At 43.5% G+C, this 23,239-nt stretch overlaps 3 protein-coding genes across 10 annotated transcripts in view; all 3 read right to left on the bottom strand.

Moving 5' to 3' along the window:
* The window catches only part of LOC135555402 (matrix-remodeling-associated protein 7-like), a 42,427-nt gene extending 34,838 nt beyond the window's left edge, over positions 1 to 7,589 (bottom strand). For 5 of the 8 annotated variants that reach the window (XR_010457867.1, XR_010457868.1, XM_064987787.1 and 2 more), the window contains exon 1: positions 7,048 to 7,589. Coding sequence is in view for 6 of the 8 variants with exons in the window: in XM_064987787.1 (XP_064843859.1) it covers positions 7,048 to 7,368 (321 nt within the window). In the remaining 2 variants the exon portion in view is untranslated. The remainder of the gene's footprint in view (positions 1 to 7,047) is intronic. The other 3 variants (XM_064987786.1, XM_064987791.1, XM_064987792.1) reach the window with 1 other exon arrangement.
* Positions 7,590 to 10,515: 2,926 nt separating this feature from the next.
* Positions 10,516 to 11,614, bottom strand: LOC135555401 (uncharacterized). The gene is made up of 2 exons (XM_064987785.1): positions 11,127 to 11,614; positions 10,516 to 11,041 (listed from the first exon to the last, which is right to left on the bottom strand). Exons 1-2 carry the CDS (start codon positions 11,612 to 11,614, stop codon positions 10,618 to 10,620), a joined length of 912 nt encoding a protein of 303 aa, XP_064843857.1. The 3' UTR covers positions 10,516 to 10,617.
* On the bottom strand, positions 10,516 to 21,748 carry LOC135555400 (bifunctional arginine demethylase and lysyl-hydroxylase JMJD6-like). The gene is made up of 6 exons (XM_064987784.1): positions 21,316 to 21,748; positions 19,504 to 19,892; positions 19,098 to 19,384; positions 16,717 to 16,852; positions 15,448 to 15,586; positions 10,516 to 14,614 (listed from the first exon to the last, which is right to left on the bottom strand). The coding sequence occupies exons 1-6, from the start codon at positions 21,442 to 21,444 to the stop codon at positions 14,483 to 14,485; spliced, it is 1,212 nt and encodes a 403-aa protein (XP_064843856.1). The 5' UTR covers positions 21,445 to 21,748; the 3' UTR covers positions 10,516 to 14,482.
* Between the last annotated feature and the right edge of the window lie 1,491 nt (positions 21,749 to 23,239).

Below are 23,239 nucleotides of genomic sequence, written 5' to 3'. Positions count from 1 at the left end.
CCAGTGTGTGCATAGAGCCTGTGCATTTGGCTATTCAGCCGTCTTGTTTAACAGTCTTATGGCTTCGAGGTATAAGCTCCAGAGTCCCTTCTCTTCCAGACTTGGTGAACTGGTACCGCTTGCTGTGTGATAGCAGACAGAACAGTCTATGGCTTGGGTGACTGGAGTCTTTGACAATTTTACGGGCCTTCCTCTGACACCACCTGGTATAGAGGTCCTGGATGGCGGGGAGCTTGGCCCCAGTGATGTACTGCGCCATACTCACCACCTTGCAGTTTTCGTACTAAGCGGTGATGCAGCCAGTCAAGATGCTCTCAAGGGTGCAGTTGTAGAACCTTTTGTGGATCTGAGGGCCCATGCCAAATCTCTTCAGCCTCCTGAGGCGCATGCTCTGAGTACTCGTTCTGGTATTCCGACTGGTATTCCGACTGGCCTGGTATTCCGACTGGCCCATCGGCCTTGTAAATGTTATCCTGTTTAATGGTCTTTCATCGTCTACGGAGAGCGAGATCACACAGTTGTCCGGTATAACTGATGCTCTCTTGCATGTTTCAGTGTTGCTTTCTTCTAAGCGAGAATAGAAGGCATTTAAGCTTGTCTGGTAGGCTTGCGTTGTTGGGCAGCTCACAGCTGAGTTTCCCTTTGTAATCCGTAATAATTGGCAAGCCCTGCCACATCCATTGAGCGTTAGAGTCGGCGTAGTAGTATTCGATCTTAGTCCTGTATGATGCTTTTCCTGTTTGATGGCTCATCGGAGGTCGTAGCGGGATTTCCTATGTGTCCAGATTATTGTTCCGCTCCTTGAAAGCGACAGCTCTACCCTTTAGCTCAGTGCGGATGTTGCCTGTGATCCTTGGCATCCGCTTCATCGGACCACCTTCGTATTGAGCACGTCAATAGTACTTGCTATTTTAGTTTTTGTTTCAAAGCAGGAAGCAGGAGGATAGAGTCATGATCTGATTTGCCAAAGGGAAGGTGAGGGAGGTCCTTGTATGCGTTTCTGATCAAGAGTTTTGCCCCCTCTAGTTGCACAGGTGACATGCAATTGTTTTTTCATTAAATGGATTTCAGTTTCCCTACATTAAAATCACTGGCCACGAGAAACGCCGACCTCTGGATGTGCATTTTCTTGTTTGTTTATGGCCCTATACAGCTCGTTGAGTGTGGTCTTACTGCCAGCATCGGTTTGTGGTGGTAAATAGACAGCTGCATAGCTGTGTACACCTGATACCTGCCATCTGCAACATTGACAGTGGTCCGTGCATAGAAGGAGGCAGAAGAGAATGATACCTCTCTGCAAGTGGATACTGAATAACGTGGCTACCTTTATAGCAACAATAAACAGAAGGGTGATAAACTGCATTGGTCTCATTGGAGAACCTCTTAATCAAGTGTTGTATTTGCTCGCCTCTTTTAGCGATACATCTTCCATGAATTACTGTATCAGGGAGGAACAACACAAATGTTGATTGTGTCTTTTCACAAGTGTGACTTTTTTGCTTTATTTATATGAACATGTAAAACACTCAAGAAGTTGTTTACAAACCCAAAATGAGTTGCAGATGTTCTTCTCTCTCTGCACCTTCCCATTCTAACCTCTTCCATCGTGCTGAAACACACTATAAATGGGAATGTGTCTGGGCCTGCTCGCTAACTCACTGCTCACGCTGGAGAAGGCAGAGATACACAGGCAACAGCTGGAGCCAGCTGTTCTTTAGTCAGATGCAACATGGAGGACACTGTAGTTTGCTGTAGTTTGCTGTCGAAGGCTGTTAACGTGTTTTGTTGCAGGCAAAACATTCTTAGTATATAAGGGCCAATGTATTGTACCCTTTGAGTGCTCATTGGGTAAATCCAATGTTTGTCAGTTGTCCCATGAGGGCAGTTCATAAGTAAATCTTAGTTATGTGTATAGTACACAGACTACAAGAGGAGACTAGGGTGTGTTTCTCAGAACATTCCTCAGCTCTCTGCTCTCTTGTGTGATCGTCAGACTCCTAACAGTATCCTGTGATGGAATCTGCAGGGCTGCTTACTCATTGGTCAAGCTCTCCGCTGACCTACCTCTCTTGGTATTTCCCCTCGTTTCTCTGCCTACCTACCTCTGCATGCACGCTGGAGCTACAGTCTGCTCTGGGCCCTGTTGTCCTTCCCTTTCCCAGCTGGACTTCACAACCAGATCCAGACAGGCACCCATCCCCATGAGAAGACAATGCCATGGCTTCAAATCACATTACAACTGCTAATTCCCCTCTGTAACACGGGCATTGGCCCATGACAAGAAGTTGGCAGTTGGCACTGACACCTCTCTCCCCAGCTTGACTCACCATAGAGCTGAAACCCTGGTGTCTTTTCTGGCCATGTTGGGCCCTGCACTGTGCACTAGACAAGTCAACACAGAGGAATGGAGGAGGTCTGCCCAGTGCCGGAGTGAGAGAGGAAGCATGAGGGAGTCATTTCCATTCTTAAAAGGTTAGCCAATCCCCCAGTGAAAAGCTAAGAAACAGCAGCTCTTTGTAAATTCATTGGCCAGGCCTGCACAGGTCACTTGGCAGGTAGTTCCTCTTAAAAGCTACCGTCAACTGCAGTGCTGTATACTGTATGTCTAAACAGTACAGTACATGCTTTCTATACAGTGTTGGTCTGTATGGAGGAAGTCATGGTGGGTTGAGCTGTTTCCTATAGAAGTGTTGCTGCTCTGGCTGTGTGTATTGTTCTGCCAAAACAACAGATAAACTGTATCATGTGATTCACTCTTTTGATTGCCGTCATGTGGCCTCAATCATTGAGGATGTTCTTACTTAATAAAAGTCAGCTGTTTCAGATAACAGAACAAGGGCTAAACTATTGTATAATTTTAGTAATAATAAAACATTTTCCAAGTCAATCATTATTCGTGAGAATCAACATTTGGACTCAATTCAGAGACAATGACATGCTGAAATGAAACCTCACCAACGGTCTCCAGTCCAGTGGTGATGTCATCGATGGCACAATGGAGTAGGATCTCATTCCTGCAGGCCGCCACAGCACACTGTGACCATTGACTGCCAGGACACAAAGCTGTGTGTGTTTGCCTGTTAACAACACCTCTATTAGCCACACCCTATGGCTAGCTCTGCACTTGAGAGTTCTGAACACTAATTGGCTTCATGCTACCCCACCGGATGTTCCTCGCTGTATAGCTTCACACACTGTTGAGGTATGTCTGTCGTTGTTTCATTCATTGGTAATATCAGCCACCGATAAGGCAGTGGCTTTGGGGGAACAATGTGTCTGTGTGTATGCAGAGACACAGAGCAGGGGTGGGAGGTTGCTGAGACAACAGGACACTATTCCACCCCAGATGCCTTGGCCCATTGCCCTGAGCCTCTTTTCAGGGGATTGTCTGATGGACAGCAACAACATGACACAGACAGCCTGGTACCCCCTGGTCATCTCAATGGAGGAAGAGAAGAGAACTGGCAAGGACAATGTAAAGGAGAGGGTACAATACACCCAAGGGGCTTCAGCTGAATTCTCAGCTGATGCAGTCTTGATGTGGACAGTAAATACACAAAGTTCATCCCGCTACATCAGAGGTGTGGTATCAACACCACCCTTGCCCACCACCCACTCAAGGGGCACGGTAGCACTATAAGTTCCCTGGGGGCGGGTAGAATTTCACTTGGCGGGCCAAGGGCCCTACCCCAACAACTCTTAACATGATTACATTCAAGCATGAGGCAGAGAACGCTAGCTTAACTCTTTCTGACTGTATAACAAAAAAGGATGGGTATGGGGGCAGGGTGTAGAGTGTAGCAGCCATTGGAACATGTAAAACAAGAATGTTGTTTTACTGCTCATCAATCTCAGCCAGAAGGATACCACAGTATCTCTGCTACCTTAAGGCCAACCCTGACACATATACACATCTATGGAGTGCATATATCACCAGATAGTTCAGTGGGGAGCATTGAGGAGAGAAGGGGGAAGTCTTAATCTCAGAACACAATGCAGACATTGACTTGAAAGGGCCTGGATACTGGGAGTTAATAAGTCATGGCCTCTGATTGGTCACTATAGGCTGACATGTCTGTGTACATGTATGTATGTTATACTGTGTGCTCCTCCACGACAAGTGCGCGCACACACACAATGTTCCAACACTGCTACAGCTTGAGTATGGAATAATGGGCTTTAGTGGAGATTGTTTCCTTTCTGCTTTTGACGGGGCCACGATAACATGTGGCATATTCACAGACTACTATAGGTGTAGGGTACCGTTCAAAAGGTTTGCAGACCCAACCCATAACAAGCAAAAAAAGACTGCTGAATATTCAGTACTCTGTCTTGGCAATGTGTAATTGAACATTTGATGGAGAAAGTACTGTTCAATACTGTTGATGGAGTATAGTGAGGATATGGAATAATGACTGTGGGTTGGTTTCTGATCTTAATGTTTCTCTTTACATTTGTCAGTGGCTGCTCTATAGTGGCTGCTCTATAGGGTCTATACTAGTCTATAGGGTTTGAGAAGGGGGACAGTAACACACATTTCTGAGCATCTTACACTGACCCCCACACCCAAAACAACACAGGTGAGTGATAGTGAGAGAAGATTAAGGAACAGACATGTGAAGTTCAAACAGAAGGAACCATGGACGTGACACAGAGCATGCCTCTGCTGCAAGCACACACAGACATACAGGATAAACATGAGCAGACAGAGGGAATGAAGGAGAGGAGAGGGGAGGAGAGAGGGTCGGGGTAATGATAAGGGAACACTTTTAGCAAAGCAAGCAGCACAGGAAGGAGCCCCAAATTCCACAGCTCCAAGATGTAGCCTTGGTCGCAGAGCAAAGGTTTAGTGATTGTAGAACTCTATACCTCCAGTTAAAATGTAAATATGCAGTTTGTATTACATTTGTGCGGAGTAGAGTAGTGCAGGTTAGCTACCAACCTGGTAGATGAGAGACCAGATGAATGATGTGAACCCGGTAAAACATACACACACGTTATTGTAGATAATATTAGACTTCAAACTTATGCAGAGCGGAGCAGTACATGGTGGTTTTCTAATGTAGTAAATGAGAGCCCAGCCCCAGATCATTGATGTGAACGCTGATGGTGATAAAACAGACAACATGTTATTCTAATCTCGCCCCTCAGAAAGCCAGCCACACGAGGTGCGATGCCATTCGTACTGTATGTAGACTCGCCAGTGAGCTCCCCCAGTCCCAGGGCTGCAGCAGCACAACTTGGCTGGGTCCCATATAGCAGGCAACGGAGAGAAGTTATGTCTTTCATAACAGAGGAGGCTGTATGGGCTGGGTTTCTATATAAGCACTTTGTGACATCTGCTGATATAAAAAGGGCTTTATAAATAAATTGGATTGATTGATTGTTTCACCTTGAGGGAGGAGAGAGCACTCTTAAATGTGCACTTTAAATGCAACTGTGAAAAATAAACATAATAGTAAAGCTCAGACAGTAATGCTGCGTTCACGTGCTAGCACTAACTAGGAAACTCAGAAATGTCCGACTTGCTAACTGGTTGTAGTTATCCACGTGTCTAACAAAGAGGAGCATAAATAGAAATACTACAGAAGAAGCTGTAAAATAGAAACTAATGGTAAATAATGAATTGTGTCATTTTGGAGTCATATTTATTGTAAATAAAAATATAATATGTTTCTGAACACTTCTACATTAATGTGGATGCTCCCATGATTGCGGATAATCATGAACTAATCATGAATAATAATGAGTGAGAAAGTTACAGAGGTATAAATATCATACCCCCCTCCCAAAAAAATGCTAACCTCCCTTGTTATTGGTAATGGTGAGAGGCTAGCATGTCTTGGGGCATTCTTTTTGTGCCTCTGAGAAAGTAACAATCATTATTCATTCAGTATTAATTCACCATTAATTTCTATTGGGCACAACATAATCTGAAACACAAACAAAACAAACTGAAAATGCATCCAACAAGTTTGTAGAGTCATGAGCATGATGTAGTTATTGTTTTGCTAGAAATATGGAACCAAATACTGAACTTTTGATGACTTCAATGTCCAGATACTTTTGGTTCCCTACAATGGGGAGACTATGTACAAAACGTGCAGTAAGTTTTAAACGGTTTACCCCATACGGATTAAAATACCCTCAAATGAAAGATGACAGTCTGCACTTTAACCTCATTGACATTGCATCACTGAAAATCCAAAGTGGTGGAGTACAGAGCCTAAACAACAAAACAGGTGTCACTGTCCTAACACTCTTGACCTCACGGTCATTAAATATAGAAGACACTGTATGTTGGGGACCAAACATAGAGGGTGTCTCCAATGTATTCTCTGTGTATTCTCTGTGTGTGTCAGGTTAAAGCTCATATAGGCCTGTGATGGAAAAGGACAATTGCACTATAGTATACATGGGGGGCAGGTATGGGGGTCAAAATGCTGAGTGCCCTTGGGAGACAGGGTACATTCAGTTCTGCTTATTGTGCGCTTTAGAGCATTGGCTCTGGAACGCACATAACACAGTCATTAGCTAAATGGGCATTATAAATCAAGTACTGTATTAACGGCCTTGGAGACACAGATGGTTTTTCCTTGTCATTTTCCCTTCTGTGACAATACAAGCTGGGCTCATTTTAAATCCAGCATGAAATGTAAGGATGTATAAACTGAATAAACACATTTCATGTTAGATTATCAAAAGAGACAACAGCTTTTGTTGGAATTCGTATTTGATGTGAAATAGCCTGCAAGAGAAATACATTGATGTTGCAAACGACATGCTTAAGCAGTGCGTAAATGGCACAACTTTACGCAAAATTGGATTTAAAATGATATTGATTTTGAATACTTTAAATGTAAAAGTAGAGTAATTGCAGTGTTTTCTGGCCTAGGTACTATGCAACAAAGGCTGTGGTCAGTTCATGAAGTTCTGAAGAGTTGCCAAAGAGTCACTTCATCATCTTCAAACCAACTAGTCAAATAATGACCTATGCCCAGATGTTCTATTCATAACAGGTCAATGAAGCTAAACAGAATATCTTACCTGAACCTCAGGGATCATTTCAGGCTCTTTAACTGTCTCTTCTTCTACAACATTGATCTCTTCAACTACTGGGGCAACTGTTACTGGCTCGGGTATAACTTCAGCTTCTACCACTTGTGGGGGTACCATCTCCATTTTTGGTACTTCCAGTATTGCTACTGCTGGTGCCAATGCTCTGGAAGGTGGAATGTCGTCTCCATTGCCTACTTTAACCCTCTTCTTCTCCTCTGGTTGTTTTTTGGGGATGAATTTGGCTGCCAAGACAACAGCAAGAATGGTAAAGAAGAGCGCAGGGAGAATGATAGACGCGTCAAGTTCCATGATGGTAGAATTATTTAAGGTTCACTTGACAATTGCTGTTTTCTGCAGATGTAATAAATAGTATTTTTATGTGTACATGCAAAATTATCCTTCTTATTGCAGATGCCAGCTGGTGTGTAGGTCAGTGTAGTCCCGCGCGCACTGTCGATCATCTCACCGCGCTTCCACTAAACACAATCGTATAAACCTGTTGGTGCAAACGCAGGCTATAAAGCTGAGCGTAATTTCGGTCGCGTTCCCCTGTTCAGACGTTGCAATCATCAACCAATGGTTGCGTGCAACGTCATAGACTGTGCTGTCGTGCAGCAGCTTGCTGTAATGGTGGTTTCACGAGGACTTGGAACCTGGAAAATAATTTTTCTCAGACGGCGCTCGTTTTTTCCCAGTTGTCTTGAACTCAATGAAGTCGAAGAGTTCCGAGTTTCCAGTTGTTTTGAACAGCAATTTTCATATGATTGTATTAGCTGGGTCATTCCTACATTGCAGTGCCTTCCTTTTCTGTCCCTAGGAAATATCACTTGTTATTTAGTTTAAAATGTGGATTCCACAAGGCTTTAAATATAAGGTCAGGTGTCCTTTACCTTAAAAACACAAAAATATGGATATTGAAAGGGAATTTGATGCATTTGGAACACTTTGTTTCAGTGGAGGTAAGCGTTTTTGCCATGACCCCAGGTGTTATTCATCAAGTTCCACGAAAAATACAGTATAAACCATAACATATTTAAAATCTTTATTCCATTATTTTATAGTCCTAGTTATATTCTCTCTTATCAATAAAGTTCTCCATGAGTATTGTATTTATTATTATTTTATATTTTCTGTGTCCCTGATATTCAAATCAAATCAAATTTTATTTGTCACATACACATGGTTAGCAGATGTTAATGCGAGTGTAGCGAAATGCTTGTACTTCTAGTTCCGGCAATGCAGTAATAACCAACAGGTAATCTAACTAACAATTCCAAAACTACTGTCTTATACACAGTGTAAGGGGATAAAGAATATGTACATAAAGATATATGAATGAGTGATGGTACAGAGCAGCATAGGCAAGATACAGTAGATGGTATCGAGTACAGTATATACATATGAGATGAGTATGTAAACAAAGTGGCATAGTTAAAGTGGCTAGTGATACATGTATTACATAAGGATGCAGTAGTTAGATATAGAGTACAGTATATATGTATACATATGAGATGAATAATGTAGGGTATGTAAACATTATATTAGGTAGCATTGTTTAAAGTGGCTAGTGATATATTTTACATCATTTCCCATCAATTCCCATTATTAAAGTGGCTGGAGTTGAGTCAGTGTGTTGGCAGCAGCCACTCAATGTTAGTGGTTGCTGTTTAACAGTCTGATGGCCTTGAGATAGAAGCTGTTTTTCAGTCTCTCGGTCCCAGCTTTGATGCACCTGTACTGACCTCGCCTTCTGGATGATAGCGGGGTGAACAGGCAGTGGCTCGGGTTGTTGTTGTCCTTGTTGTCCAATATTCCCTTCCATCCTGTTAATTTGTTGTAATTCTCCATTTAAGAAAAAAACTGTCTGTATGGGTGGACCATTTCAGTTTGTCGGTGATATGTACGCCGAGGAACTTAAAACTTTCCACCTTGTCCACTGCTGTCCCATCGATGTGGATAGGGGGGGTGCTCCCTCTACTGTTTCCTGAAGTCCACGATCATCTCCTTTGTTTTGTTGATGTTGAGTCTGAGATTATTCTCCTGATATCACACTCCAAGAGCCCTCACCTCCTCCCTGTAGGCTGTCTTGTCCATGTTGTTTCTAATGATTGAACTTATGTTCACTGATTCTGTTTGAGAGGAGGTTTTACCTACATAACACAACCCACATGGACATTTAATCAAGTAGATACCATGAGTGATGGAGTACGTAATAATGTTAATTTGGATCCGTTTTCCTGTATGTGGGTGGCAGAAATAATTCACGAGTGGTCATGAGTAGATGTGCTTGTTTTTAGATTTAATCAAGAGCTACGTGTAGGCACGTGTGCACATTTGTTCATACCCTTTGATAGTGAGTTATTAGCCCAGTTATAGATGATTTTCAATGGGGGAGTGATTGCTTCCTACAAGAACACAACATATGTTACTTAGATTGACACATCGGTGTGTCAATAGACTCTAGGGGGTTTTAAAGTCACCATTGGCCTCATGGCGAAATACCTGAGCGGTTTCCTTCTCCGGCAACTCAATTAGGAAGGACGCCTGTACAGTATATTTGTATTGACTGGGTGTATTAATACATCATCCAAAGTGTAATTAATAACTTCACCACGCTCAAAGCGATTTTCAATGTCAGTTTTTTTTTTATTAAAAGAAAATGACCCAACCTAACAATAGGTGTCCTTTGCAATGCATTGGAAAACCTCCCTGGTCTTGAATCTGTGTGGGTTACAGAATTCGGTAGTCACTGTTATTGCATACAGAGTGAGTCCACGCAACAGAATGTGCCTTGATAAGCACATTTCTTTCTCCTGAACTTAAGGGTTGCCATAATAAAAGGGGCTGAATATTTATTGACAAGACATTTCAGCTTTCCATTTTTTAAATTAATTTGTAGAGATTTTGAAAACATAATTCCACTTTGACATTACAGGGTATTGTGTGTAGGCCAGTCAAACACATGTAAATGTAATCCATTTTAAATTCAGGCTGTAACACAACAAAATGTGGAAAAAGTATAAGTATGTATTAAAAAAGTATGTATTACCCTTACGATGTTCACAATGTCCATGCAAACAAACTGTTTGTGTGTGTACTCAGTTCACTGAATATCCCATTCCCAAATGCCCTGCCCAATTTGACACTATCACAGGCAGATTCCAGCCAGCCATACTAGTGACGTACTGCTTCCTCAGTATTTATGATTCACTAGAGTTTGCTTTGGCAACTACCATCACAGGTACCAGTTTAGTAATCTTACAGATACTAAAACTATTAAACTAACAACTGCAACACCACTGATATGGGGTTAAGGTAAGGGCAGTCCAATGGTTTTGGATAGTTAGTTGAACAATTTATTGATTTAGTTGGAAATGTATAAACAATCTGTAAAGGGATTCTGATAAATTGAGATGAAACTATGGATATGTAGAATGAAACATACTAGCACGTTGCTGCATGAAAAAATAATTTATTAACCCATCAATAATTTATTAACTTTGATTTGGTTAGCGTCAAGGTATGTCTGGGTGTACATCTTAAAATGGCTTCTTCTCATCATTCTCCTTTATCTGCCCTGATCTGGAGCGACGGGACGGGTGAGAGCCCTGATCTGGAGCGACGGGACGGGTGAGAGCCCTGATCTGGACCGACGGGACGGGTGAGAGCCCTGATCTGGACAGACGGGACGGGTGAGAGCCCTGATCTGGACAGACGGGACGGGTGAGAGCCCTGATCTGGACAGACGGGACGGGTGAGAGCCCTGATCTGGACAGACGGGACGGGTGAGAGCCCTGATCTGGACAGACGGGACAGAGCCCTGATCTGGAGCGACGGGACGGGTGAGAGCCCTGATCTGGACAGACGGGTGAGAGCCCTGATCTGGACAGACGGGTGAGAGCCCTGATCTGGACAGACGGGTGAGAGCCCTGATCTGGACAGACGGGACAGGTGAGAGCCCTGATCTGGACAGACGGGACAGGTGAAAGCCCTGATCTGGACAGACGGGATAGGTGAAAGCCCTGATCTGGACAGACGGGTGAAAGCCCTGATCTGGACAGACATAGGTGAAAGCCCTGATCTGGACAGACAGGTGAAAGCCCTGATCTGGACAGACAGGTGAAAGCCCTGATCTGGACAGACAGGTGAAAGCCCTGATCTGGACAGACAGGATAGGTGAAAGCCCTGATCTGGACAGACAGGATAGGTGAAAGCCCTGATCTGGACAGACAGGATAGGTGAAAGCCCTGATCTGGACAGACAGGATAGGTGAAAGCCCTGATCTGGACAGACAGGATAGGTGAAAGCCCTGATCTGGACAGACAGGATAGGTGAAAGCCCTGATCTGGACAGACAGGATAGGTGAAAGCCCTGATCTGGACAGACAGGATAGGTGAAAGCCCTGATCTGGACAGACAGGATAGGTGAAAGCCCTGATCTGGACAGACAGGTGAAAGCAATATGACGGAACCCTAATAGAGGGCTTCCTTTTTCCAGTCCTGTAGATTTGGATCAGTGCAGCTGAAGGGAAGAGGTTGACCAAAGGAAGCCACATTAGACCACTGAGATGTACCCACGTAGGCTCCTGGTTCACACCATTCCCCCATCGGATCCAAGGCACTATGTGACCAACCCCAGGGATCGTAATAGTGCTAAATGCTTGACATGAAGTGAGCACCTAATGGGTTAAAAAAAGCGCAAACACCAGACGCATTGACCACAAGTAGCAACACAACCTCTCATCTGCAGGCCAATGACAGTATTAATTGGTGCTTATAGGCACTTTTGTCTAAAGACAGTGGAAAACACCTACTGCACAGACATACAGCAATTCGCATATTTCAAAGTACTTTCAATCATTTTAGATGACAAAGCCACATTTTTAAAACACAAAAAAACAGTATTCACTTGACTCCATGTTAACCCACAGAACAAAGTTATACAAGCAGAATCTCCATTCAAGCCATTAACTTGTATTTGCTGAATAACAGTAATGTATTAGCTAGTTGCTTTTGTTTGAATTTACACTAACAAAATACAAAGCAATTGAATCATTCTAGAGCAGCATATGCCACATAACCTAGAAGCCACGTGGAAAGAACAATGAATTTAGTCTGTCCAAAATATCTACCTATCCCCTCACATAAAATGTATTTGCAACATTTCACAAACCCCCTTAGCTGTACTACACAGAGAAATAAGATCAAGATGTGCAACTACAAGGCCTACAATGTTTAAACTTTTCCCTGTGCCAGCCCTCATTTCTACTTTCAACACAACTGTATCTTCTGGACTGTAACCTACACACTAGTGCCAAGCTAGTGTGAGAACTCTGGCATTGGTGCCCCCTTCTGTATGTGATGGAGAATATAAAATGGGGTCTCAGAATGAGAACAGAAGATCAAACACCTAGGGCTCCTTTCGTGGAAAGAGGTTCATTCTAATCTTGGACTAAAAGGCAACCATGATAGAGACTTCTCTGAAAGTGCTTTTTGGACCAGGAATAGGCATGATCTGGGTCTGGGAAACCAGCATCTACAAAAGGGGTGTTACACTCATTTTGCCCCAAAGGGCCACATTCTGTCTTCACTGAGGTCCACTTCTAATTGGTTATATTCCTTGTTGTCAAAATTGGCAAAAAATAGTTCTCTATCCATCAAATTTTCTATGCTCCCAGACTATCTAGCTTTAATTTCAATGACTGTTAACAAGCTGGATAGAGTTTAGAGACTATAAAATGATGTCCACTATAATTTCTACACCGTTTCGATTTGGTTTTAGGCATGTCATTTGAGATCGTTCTCCGGAAAAATGGACACCCCTGATCTACAGTATAGCTGTGTAATGTCAAATAAATTGAATAGTTTGATTTCATTCATCTTAAAATGTTAATTAATATAGCAGCAAAGGGCACACTTTTACACGAGAAACAATAACAATTGTTATCATACCACTTTGAAAATTGTGTGAGTTACCCATACTTAATTAAATTAATCCCAAGTGGTGCAGCGGTCTAAGGCACTGCATCTCAGTACAAGAGGCATCACTACAGTCCCTGGTTCGGATCCAAGCTGTATCACATCTGGCCATGATTGGGAGTCCCATAGGGCGGCGCACAATTGGCCCAGCGTCGTCCGTGTTTGGACAGGGTAGGCTGTCATTGTAAATAATAATTTGTTTTGAACTGATTTAACTAGCTAAATAAAGGTTAAATTAAAAAAAATATATATAATAATAATTAAAGTCATAGAAACATGACATAACCAGGCAATATTGTTGTTGTTTCTTGGGTGGAATTTTGTTGTTGATAGCCCAACATTCATTTATGGCACCTGAGAGTGATTCATCTTACCCAACCTGGAGCTAAGGAAGTGTAGTATAAGCAATTTCCTTCTAAAAAGGACAAGCTTTTGAATGTCAAGCTGAACCGGCTAAATCTAAGTCAGGTGGGGATCCCCTGGCCTTTACAGTTGTTACTGGATGACTTGGGCTAAGTCTTGAAAAAGCTGTTGTTTCACTAGAGACGTGTGCATTACAGATGCCAACAGCAGATAAATATGATATGAAAGAGAAATGCCACTATGCAATCTTTTCATTGCTTTCTAGATCTGTTAAATGGTATTGACTGGATTGTGAACTGTTGATTTGCTAAACATTTAATTTAATTAACTGAAACTAAATTAACTGTATTGATTGCAGGACATACGCATACCAGTTCAACTGTTACTAGCAAAAGAAGCCCAGAGGATGAAAGCAGAAATGTTAAATAAAAAATATAAAATCAGTGGCTTTTTTGCAGTCTAAGAAGGCAGCATCTCCCTCCACCCTTACCCTGTCATTCAGCATCAACTTACAAAACTCACAGTACCCTTTAATATCTAAAGATGGTTAACTCTGACATGATAAAACTCAACTGGCATCCCATGTACTGCAAAGTGAAGTCAATCCAAAGCACACCTATCTATCCATCCATCCATCATCTCACTGTGAATAGAAAACTTTTCCCCACTGAGCAACATAAGACCATGGCACTGTAGAGGAGACAGGCCAGCCAGCTCCCTGCCTCAGCCCCAGTACCTGGTGTACAACAAGGCAACAGCCCACCTCTCTCCAAAGGTCAACACCCCTCCCTCGCACTGAAATACTGCTCTTCCCACACCCCACAAGCAACAGCAATATAGATTGACGTTTGACTAGAAGCTGAGCGGTGGCAGATAAACCTCCAAGAGGTCAACGCCTCAGGGGGAATCTCCTTTATCACAGCCTAGGGGTAGGCTGGCCCTCTTATCTATCCAACCGACTGACAGAGGGCCACCAGACTCTCCTTTGGAGACACACAAATGAAAACAAACAAATTGGCCGCTCTTCATGCGAGAGTCCCCCTGGGTGTGGCCTTTTGGCGAGGCGGGGCGGAGCGAGGGGGTCACCGGGAGGAGCTGCGCTCTTTGCTGACACAGTCGTCCTTGGTGCTGTTGTCTCCGTTGGATATCATACTGCACGTCTTCCTCTTCTTCCGCCTGTGAGACATGGCGTCCACCTCCGAGCCCGACTCAGCCTGTAGGGGAGAGGGGCAAACCAGAGAGGCGGGGAAGGTCTTGGATACATCTCTCCATAGAACATACTACATGTCTATTACACTCCATTTACATAATAGGGGGGGACTAGGTGTCACTGTCCCTCATACACACAGTCTACTCACAAACACCCATTACCAATTTAACATGCTATATACAGACAATCATCTGACGACAGTAGTGTTCTTGTTCAACCAGTAGAACAGAATATTCTCTCCAGGGGGAAGGCAGGGCCTACCAACCATTACACAAGGGTAACCCCCAACCTCCACCCAACAGCTCAACCCAATATGGATGTATATGTAACTGGAGGGGTATGTGGCCACCAAGCTATTCAACACCAGTTCCCCCAGTTCCAGAAACCCAAGACCTGTGGCCACGTTTCTGTGACCCAGCAGGACCACTTAGAGGGAACAATATAACCTTAACATGAAAGGCATTATATAGGAAGGAGCGTGTTAAGGCAGGGATATGTAATATATGCTCATTGTAAGTCGTTGTAATTTCTTCCATCATCTCTGACTGCCTTCTAAATGTAACATCATGGCATGTTGTTGCCTGCATGCAGTAGTGAGAGAGACAGGACCTTTGCATTAAAGCATTTCAGAGTGAGGGGACGTGTGTGGCTTACAGTATGTGTGGCCGTTTCACATGCACATGTGTGGCAGACCCCGTGACATCTGCCCGCACGTGAACAGGTGCTTGCTGCCTTCTCTTACACCCAGCTCAGGGGTTCCTAGAGTAGGGGGCTACTGTATATCCATGTGTGAATGTCACACTGTATGTGTGTGTTTTTTGAGAGAACGGGATGTACCTCTGAGTCTGAGTCAGAGGAGCTGGAGGAAGAGGAGGAGGAAGAGTCACTGGAGCTGTCCGAGGCGATGCCAGTTGATTCCTGGAGGTCCACTTTGTCTGCCAGGGTAGCCATGTCTGGCCTCTCCTGCTTCAGGATACTAAGAGAGATTTTATGTATGAAAATAAATACCCTCCTTGTGAAAGTTAGTGGATCTGGGTGCAAATATATTAGAACATTATCATTAAATACCATGTAAAAGGAATATCAGAGGCCATTCTTTTTCAATGTATTTTCCCATTGAGGTACCTACAAATGCAGCTATGGGTGACATTTTTGCAAAAATCTGGCAGTATGATTTAATTTGAAACATCTCTTCAGCAAGGTCCATTACAAGGAGGCGACTATTTATGTATTGCTTGGTTATCAAACTCTAGTTAAATAATCACACAACATAACGCACATTGTTGAAGTTACAAATTAAATTACGCTGCCAGATTATGAGTTTGCAGTAGTTTTTGCACAAATCAGTGCCCCTTTGGACCACGAAAATGTTGCCCAATGTATGGACTGGGGCTTTTGGTCCTCGTTGCTCCCAGGTCTCGTGGGTGGGGAAGAAGCATCAGAACTTGTGCCTTTGCACCAACACATCCCAGGCACTCGTACCCAAGGGTTCAATGTTGATGCCAGTGCCAGAGCGGGCAGGACCCATTCTTTACAGAACCTGCCAACACACTTTTTATTGGTTCCCATAAGTTTGCAAGCCCAGAACCAAATCTTACATGAATGCTGCCCTCTGACCAGCTACTGGATTTGATGGGAGCGGGTGGTCGTGAAATGTTTGGCCTAGTGCGAGTGACGGAACCAGGGCAGCTCCTATAGACCAGATGTATTCAACTCTTACCCTACGAGGTCCGGAGCCTGCTGGTTTTCTGTTTTACCTGATAATTAATTGCACACAGCAGGTGTCCCAGGTCTAAATCAGTCCCTGACTAGAGGGAAACAATGAAAAAACGAGTTGAGGCCCTAGAGGTTCACATCCCCTCCTCTATAATCATCTCGGCCATCTATGGACCAAACTAACCCCTTCCCATCCGAAAATTCTAAAGATGCCAGGTGAAAGTTCACCCTTGCTAAATTGTAATTGGTCCAAATAAACAGTGACGCAAAACCCAGTGAGTGCAGAATTGTTCCTCATATTCCACAGCCTCCCGGCAGAAAAAATATTTTAAAGTTTCTTCTTTCATGAGGTGTTCCTACAGCTGTGGGGGTTCTGTTAGGAGTGCTTACCGATACCACTTCCTCGATAGCTTGGGCCGGCCCCGCACAGTTTTATGCCACACGATGGGGAAGTTGGTGGTGCTGGCAAAGTTCTGAGTGATAGCGATGGTGGTGTCAATGTTGAGAACCACATGCCACCAGCCTCCTAGAGAACAAGCAACAGAGATGATCAGGATTAGGTTTCGGATCACCAAACCACAGAATGGCCAAGTACAATAATACACCATCTGACCTTCTCACATGGCAGAAAACATACTCTGTCCGGGGACATTTTGATGAAAATCTGAGTCATTAGTTTACAAGACCTTGATGGAGTGGAGGAAGAGATGGGTGGATAGACAGAAATAGTAAAGGTATGGATGGACATCTTCAGAGGAGACAGAACAGCCTGTCCAACAGGGTTCTGCTCTTGAATAAAACACACTCCCTCACATACACTCTCTCAGCCATCAGGACCTAATATTCTGGTCTCCAACTTGAGTAAACAGGAAAAGTTCAAGATCTGGACCAGATCCAAAGGAAACAGAGTTTAATCCTGTCTTATCAGTCAGTTAACGCAGGAGGGTGCAGGGTATTAGGGTAGGTCAGTAACACTGGATTAACCTCTGCAACCATGTCGATCACTGAGCCCCACAGTAAGTGTGGTTGTAAACAAGGTGGTGGCTACACTTCTTGTTGATATTCATGGAGAGAGCTAGCAGAAACGGGACAGCTAGGATAGCCCAGCTACATAGTGAAAGTGAAAAGCTGTGAATACATACATTACATATCACCGGACAGTTTATTACATACAAAATGGATCGCTCCTACAGACCGTGAGTCATGTGACCGTGGCTTACAATAAAAAGCAGGCAGAGAGGCATCAAGTTACTGCTCGATTAAACGTTAGAATGAGTAAAACGAGTGACCTAAGCGACTGAGTTTGGTATGATCGTTGGTACCAGGCACATCAGTTCCAGTATCTCAGAAACTGCCACCCTTCTGGGCTTTTCATGCACGACAATGTCTAGGATTTACAGAGAATGGTGCGACAAACACAAAATATCCTGTCAGCAGCAGTCCTGTGACCTCTCTCATGGATGAGAGGTCGAGGGAGAATGTGAAGAATCATGTAAGCTAACAGGCTTGCAACACCAGACAAATAACGGCGCAGTACAAAAGTGGTGTGAACGGCATCTCAGAACACACAACTCTTCGGCCCTTGTCACGGATGGGCTATTGCAGCAGACGACCATAGAGGGTTCCACTTCTATCAGCTAAAAATAAGACGACACTGCTGCAGTGGGCACGCGATCACCAACACTAGACAATTGGAAAATCATTGTCTGGTCCTACGGATCCCGGCTCCTGTTGCGTCATGCTGATGGCAGAGTCAGGATTTCGTGTAAACAGCATGAGTCCATGGATCCACCCTGCCTGGTACAGGCTGGTGGCAGTGGTGTATTGGTGTGGGGAATGTTTTCCTGCCACACGTTAGGGTCCCTTGATATCAATTGAGCAACAAATGTTCTGACATTTTGTAGAATCCATGCTCCAAAGAATTCAGGCTGTTCTGGAGGCAAAGGGGGATCGGTACTTGATCTAATAAACTGGCTGGTGAGTGTATGGCATACATATACACACACACACACACACATATATATACAGTACCAGTCAAAAGTTTGGATATATCTACTCATTCAAGGGTTTTTCTTTATTTTTACCATTTTAGGCTATCTTCAGTATACCACCCCTACCTTGTCACAACACAAAGGATTGGCTCAAACACATTAAGGAAAGAAATTCCAGAAATGAATGTTTAACAAGACACACCTGTTAATTGAAATACATTGCAAGTGACTACCTCATGAAGCTGGTTGAGAGAATGCCAAGAGTGTGCAAAGCTGTCATCAAGGCAAAGGGTGGCAAATATAAAATAGATTTTGATTTGTTTAACACTTTTTTGGTTACTACATGATTCCATGTGTTATGTCATAGTTTTGAAGTCTTCACTATTATTCTACAATGTAGAGAATAGTTCAAATAAAGAAAAACTTGAATGAGAAGGTGTCCAAACTTTTACTGTATGTATGTATGTATGTATGTATGTATGTATGTATGTATGTATGTATGTATGTATGTATGTATGTACATATACACAGCTATAATTTATGTCTTCACAGCACATAATATTGGTATATCACTTCTCATCAAAGACCTTTCATACTCACTGTATGTTCTGCCCTACTTTTATATAATATATTTCCTAACCAACTGAACCCTGGCCTTTTCAGATCTTGACAAATGATTCAACGCTGAATATTAAAACTACTACACTCTATCCAGTCAAACAGTATTCAAAGTGAAAGACAGACCAAACATCTATAAAATGGCAGCAGTAGCCCACTGACCAGGGACAAACACAGTCTCCCCTGGTCCCTGCAGAATCTCCAGGGGTCTGAACTCAGCAGGCCAGGTTGGCTGCTGGGTGCGTGGGTACACCACGTTAAACCAGGTGATGGCCTCGTCCTGCTGATTGCCCCCGTCATCCCGGGTCACCTTGATCAGCTCCCGGGGCGTGTGGGTGGGGAACAAGCACCAGCGCTTGTGCCCCTGCACCAGGGCATTCCAGGCACTCGTACCCAGCGGGTCAATGTGGATGCCAGTGCCAGAGCGGGCAGGACCCATTACAAACCATCTGAGAAAAAAGACAGAAAAATAAAGGGACAGGTGTTACTAGAGTTAGTTCAACTTCACAGAACATACAATAACATTGCAGCTATTTTAGTTACCAATGTTACTGAGAATAGCTCTTACCTGTAAGGAGGCCGACGCTTCTCCCCGGCGAACTGGAAGAGGTCATCCCTAAAATAAACTGGCACCTGGTAGTCCTCCAGCAGCTTACGGCGCTTGGCGTGCTCGCCGTAGCTGCTGTCGAAAATATAGAGTGGGCTGTCGTCCTGTGTGGACTCCAGGTACTCCACGTAGTACTTCATCTTCATCTTCACAGAGTAACCGTCGTTGTCCTCACCACACTTGAACTTCTGGTTGCGGTACTTACGTTTGAGGCGCTCCATGGTCCACTTCTCACGGGCGGGCCAGGTGTCCTGACAGTTGAGCAGCACCACAGGTTTGTAGGGCCTCTCGAAGCGCTGGATGAACTCCTCTGCGCTGAGACGCAGGGTGTCCACACGCTCAACATTGTCCTGTGAGACGCATATGTCATGTCAGTTTGTGTGTGTGAAAGAGAGAGTGTTAAGGGCTACATTTCATGAATGTACGGCTACTTTAATCAATAACCTTTCTACCAATATAAATTACATTGAACTGAATTCAAAGGGAACACTAATCATTTCTGACTTAATGCTTCCCAGTCATTGGACCTAGTACTGGTCTCACAGATTGAGGTTGAGTGTTTTACAAAACTGCATCACAATAAAAGATCAACTGTTTTTGAATGCAATGCAACCGACTGGAACATTAAGGAGTAGACTCGGAGGAAGACCATTTGATATAGTCTGATCGGGGGCAAAGGGAATACAAAAGGTCATGGACATTTTTGTTCTGCTTTTACATGGAATGACGGGGTCTGAAAGTCACCTTTTTTAAATGTATTTTACTAGGCAAGTATGTTAAGAACCAGTTCTCATTTTCAATGACAGCCTAGGAACAGTGGGTTAACTGCCTGGTTCAGGGGCAGAACAACATTTTTACCTTGTCAGCTTTACCTTGTCAGCTACAAGCATTTCACTACACTCGCATTAACATCTGCTAACCATGTGTATGTGACAAATAAAATTTGATTTGATTTAAGGTTAAGTTCAGAAGCTCAACCCCAAAAGAGAAGGAATGAAACAAAAATGCTGAGATGAGTTGTTAACCTATAGGACAACTCTTGAAACTACCTAAGCTTCGAGTGTCATGGGTATTCTTAGCAACCCAGAGCAGCCCTTAACTCTTGTGATAACAAATATCCTGCTGAACCACTTGGCAATAACCCAGTGTCCACATGGAGCAAAGAAAATGCCCTCCAGTGGGCTTATTTCAAACATACAGTTAACAATGAATTTGGTTTTAAGATCAATGCATTATCAATCATACATTGTTGTAGTGATTGTGTCAATATAACAGTGTTTAATCAGGACACACCGTGGAAAAGGTATGGGCTTTCCTGTTTATCTCTGAGGACAAGGGCAATAATTCCTACAGACATAATACAATTACAGTCTTCTTGTAAAATATAAACAGTGGATCGAGGTGGACAAAATACCATCATCAGCTGTCTATTGGGTCTGAGAACATGGGTCAGTAGGCCGGCTACCTGTTGGTGGTGACTGGCTAATAATCACATGTAAGCCTCAATGAAATACAAATGTAACAATGTCACGATTTCACAAAATTAACCATACACCGTCAAACCAATGTGGTCAATAATTAACCGAATTGGCTGTGGCACAGCGTGAGTCCAGACTGACCGATTTGACAGTTGCGCCAATGAAGACCGCTGTGCGCTGAAAGTGCAGCAGCAGCCTACGTGACCATCCGCACTGGTTTTGTAAGGTGAAACGTGTTGAAAGAGCTAACATGGCTAACTAGCCTAGCATGGATAACTTGCTACCGACAATTTACCTTCACTGAGCGGTGTGACACATCGAAAGTCTCGCAATAATCATGTTTCGTCCAGTCTGAAGAGTCCTTCAGCTCAGGTCTGGCGCTCCGCTTCGCCTCCTTGATCCTCTTCTTACTTTTATGGTTCATTCCTGCGAATTTAGGCACTTGAGTTAGCTAGCTCGCTAGACTGGGGTGCATAGACAAACACATTTGCTAGCTTAACTTGCTAGTAGTGAAGCGAACGTTAGTTGAGTGGCTAGTCTGGAGTTAAAGTTAAACGGTTAAACAACTTCATACAAGTACTTTGTTGGTGTTACTGAAACACGACACGTTGGCCTTAAAATTAAGATGTTGTTCTAAGCGCACTTTTAATAGCGAGGAGGACGCTGCCCGGATGAAATTAGCTAAGGGGCTAACTACAACAATGCTCTTGCAACCAAACCCGGCTCCCTACAATTTAAAACCCGCCCACCCAGAGGGCCGTAGGAAGCTCCTTGGTCACATATTTTAGCGAGCCATACATCCGAGAAAACCGATTGGATAAAATATGGAATACGCCTAGTTTCCCACGTCCTTCAGCAGACAGTCGCAAGCGTGTCTGTTTTTCCGAAGAGACGGGTTTTATGATAAACGTATTGTTTTACAATTTATTTACTCTCACTTTCACAATTGGGATGGTAAATGGAAAACAGAGCAACTGATATGTCCAACGGTGCAGAAATCGTTCACATTCGAAGAATACGAGGATCCAAAGCAATCACTGAATGTTTCCATCCCTGGTGTTTTTGCGCACTTTCTCTACACTTTTGCCAATTGGAACCAGCAATGCTTCTGTAAATAATATTGTTCGCCTACAACTGCATTGTGGTAATTGGCCCCGAAGCCTGCCGAGTTCCTTGGAGAGTACAGATGAGACTTTTCTGAATCAATGGAAGTTGACATTCATGTGAACTGTAATCATTTCGTTTCTCCTCTCTGTACTAGGTCCTTGATACACAATATGAGATGCATGTATGGCCCTGTGCAGTGGTATTAGCACAATGTGTGGACACATAGGGAGGAGCTGATGCAAAACAGTGCTAGAAGTAATTTACTTAACCAAACTGTAATTCAATCAGGCTACTCTCCAATTCATTTACCATGTAAATTTGTAACTTATTTCTAAAACAAACTATTGAATCAGAATGCACTGCGGTTTGTTCACAGCTTGGGGCTGGCGTGAGTTTACCTGGTGTGGGGCACAAGTGATCTTGTCACAGTGCAGAACTTCCAGTGTCTGGAGAACTGTAGGCGCACCTGTGAAGTGAATGAACTGCCCAATGGGCTTGTGGTGGGTATTACCTGGGGAGATGTCTCCCCAGACCTGCTCCTACCCCCATTAGACATAATCTTGGAATCAGACATTTTCTATGAGCCTGAAGGTGAGTTCAGACTGACCGGTTAGTTTGGATAAATTTGAGCAGATCGTTCAAATCTAACGCAACTGTGAATTTACAACTTTCAGATTGAAAATGTCCTGGTGACCATCTCCTTCCTCTTGAGGAAAAAGACAGAGGCCCAATTTTGGACAATTTACAGAGAGAAAGATATGCCTTTCAGGACCAGTCCATGGCTGTCAGTCAAGGTCAAGTAAACATTACTCATTTTCTTTATCTTGGTCTCAGTGCCGACTGGTCCAGAGGCATTGCTGCACAAATGGAACTTGAAGTGTCTCAACATTCCACTGAAGAAATTCTATGCCAACAAAGATCAACTAGCTGGGGCAACACTTCCAGGAAGCCATACTGTACAAATCCAATTTGTAAGTCGCTCTGGATAAGAGCGTCTGCTAAATGACTTAAATGTAAATGATTATAACTGAGGACAAGGAAAGCTGAATGAAAGACAATTGTGTCAGCAAGGCACAGTAAGTCAAATAGTCAAGACCCAATACAAGATCAAT

This window comes from Oncorhynchus masou, chromosome 15, assembly GCF_036934945.1.
Source record: "Oncorhynchus masou masou isolate Uvic2021 chromosome 15, UVic_Omas_1.1, whole genome shotgun sequence".
Taxonomy (NCBI): domain Eukaryota; kingdom Metazoa; phylum Chordata; class Actinopteri; order Salmoniformes; family Salmonidae; genus Oncorhynchus; species Oncorhynchus masou.
Note: the sequence above shows the minus strand (reverse complement) of the source record. Positions and strands in the feature narration are given on the sequence as shown.

What these genes read in the sequence shown, in the direction of transcription:
- LOC135555401 (XM_064987785.1), bottom strand. Translation starts at nt 11,614, where the DNA reads ATGTGGCTTCCTTTGGTCAACCTCTTCCCTTCAGCTGCACTGATCCAA. An exon ending in GTCCAGATCAGGGCTTTCAC is followed by an intron (nt 11,042 to 11,126) that starts CTATGTCTGTCC and finishes CAGGGCTTTCAC; the next exon opens with CTGTCCCGTCTGTCCAGATC.
- LOC135555400 (XM_064987784.1), bottom strand. Translation starts at nt 21,444, where the DNA reads ATGAACCATAAAAGTAAGAAGAGGATCAAGGAGGCGAAGCGGAGCGCC. An exon ending in TGTCACACCGCTCAGTGAAG is followed by an intron (nt 19,893 to 21,315) that starts GTAAATTGTCGG and finishes TGCGTCTCACAG; the next exon opens with GACAATGTTGAGCGTGTGGA. An exon ending in CCTCTGACTCAGACTCAGAG is followed by an intron (nt 14,615 to 15,447) that starts GTACATCCCGTT and finishes TCTCCCCTACAG; the next exon opens with GCTGAGTCGGGCTCGGAGGT.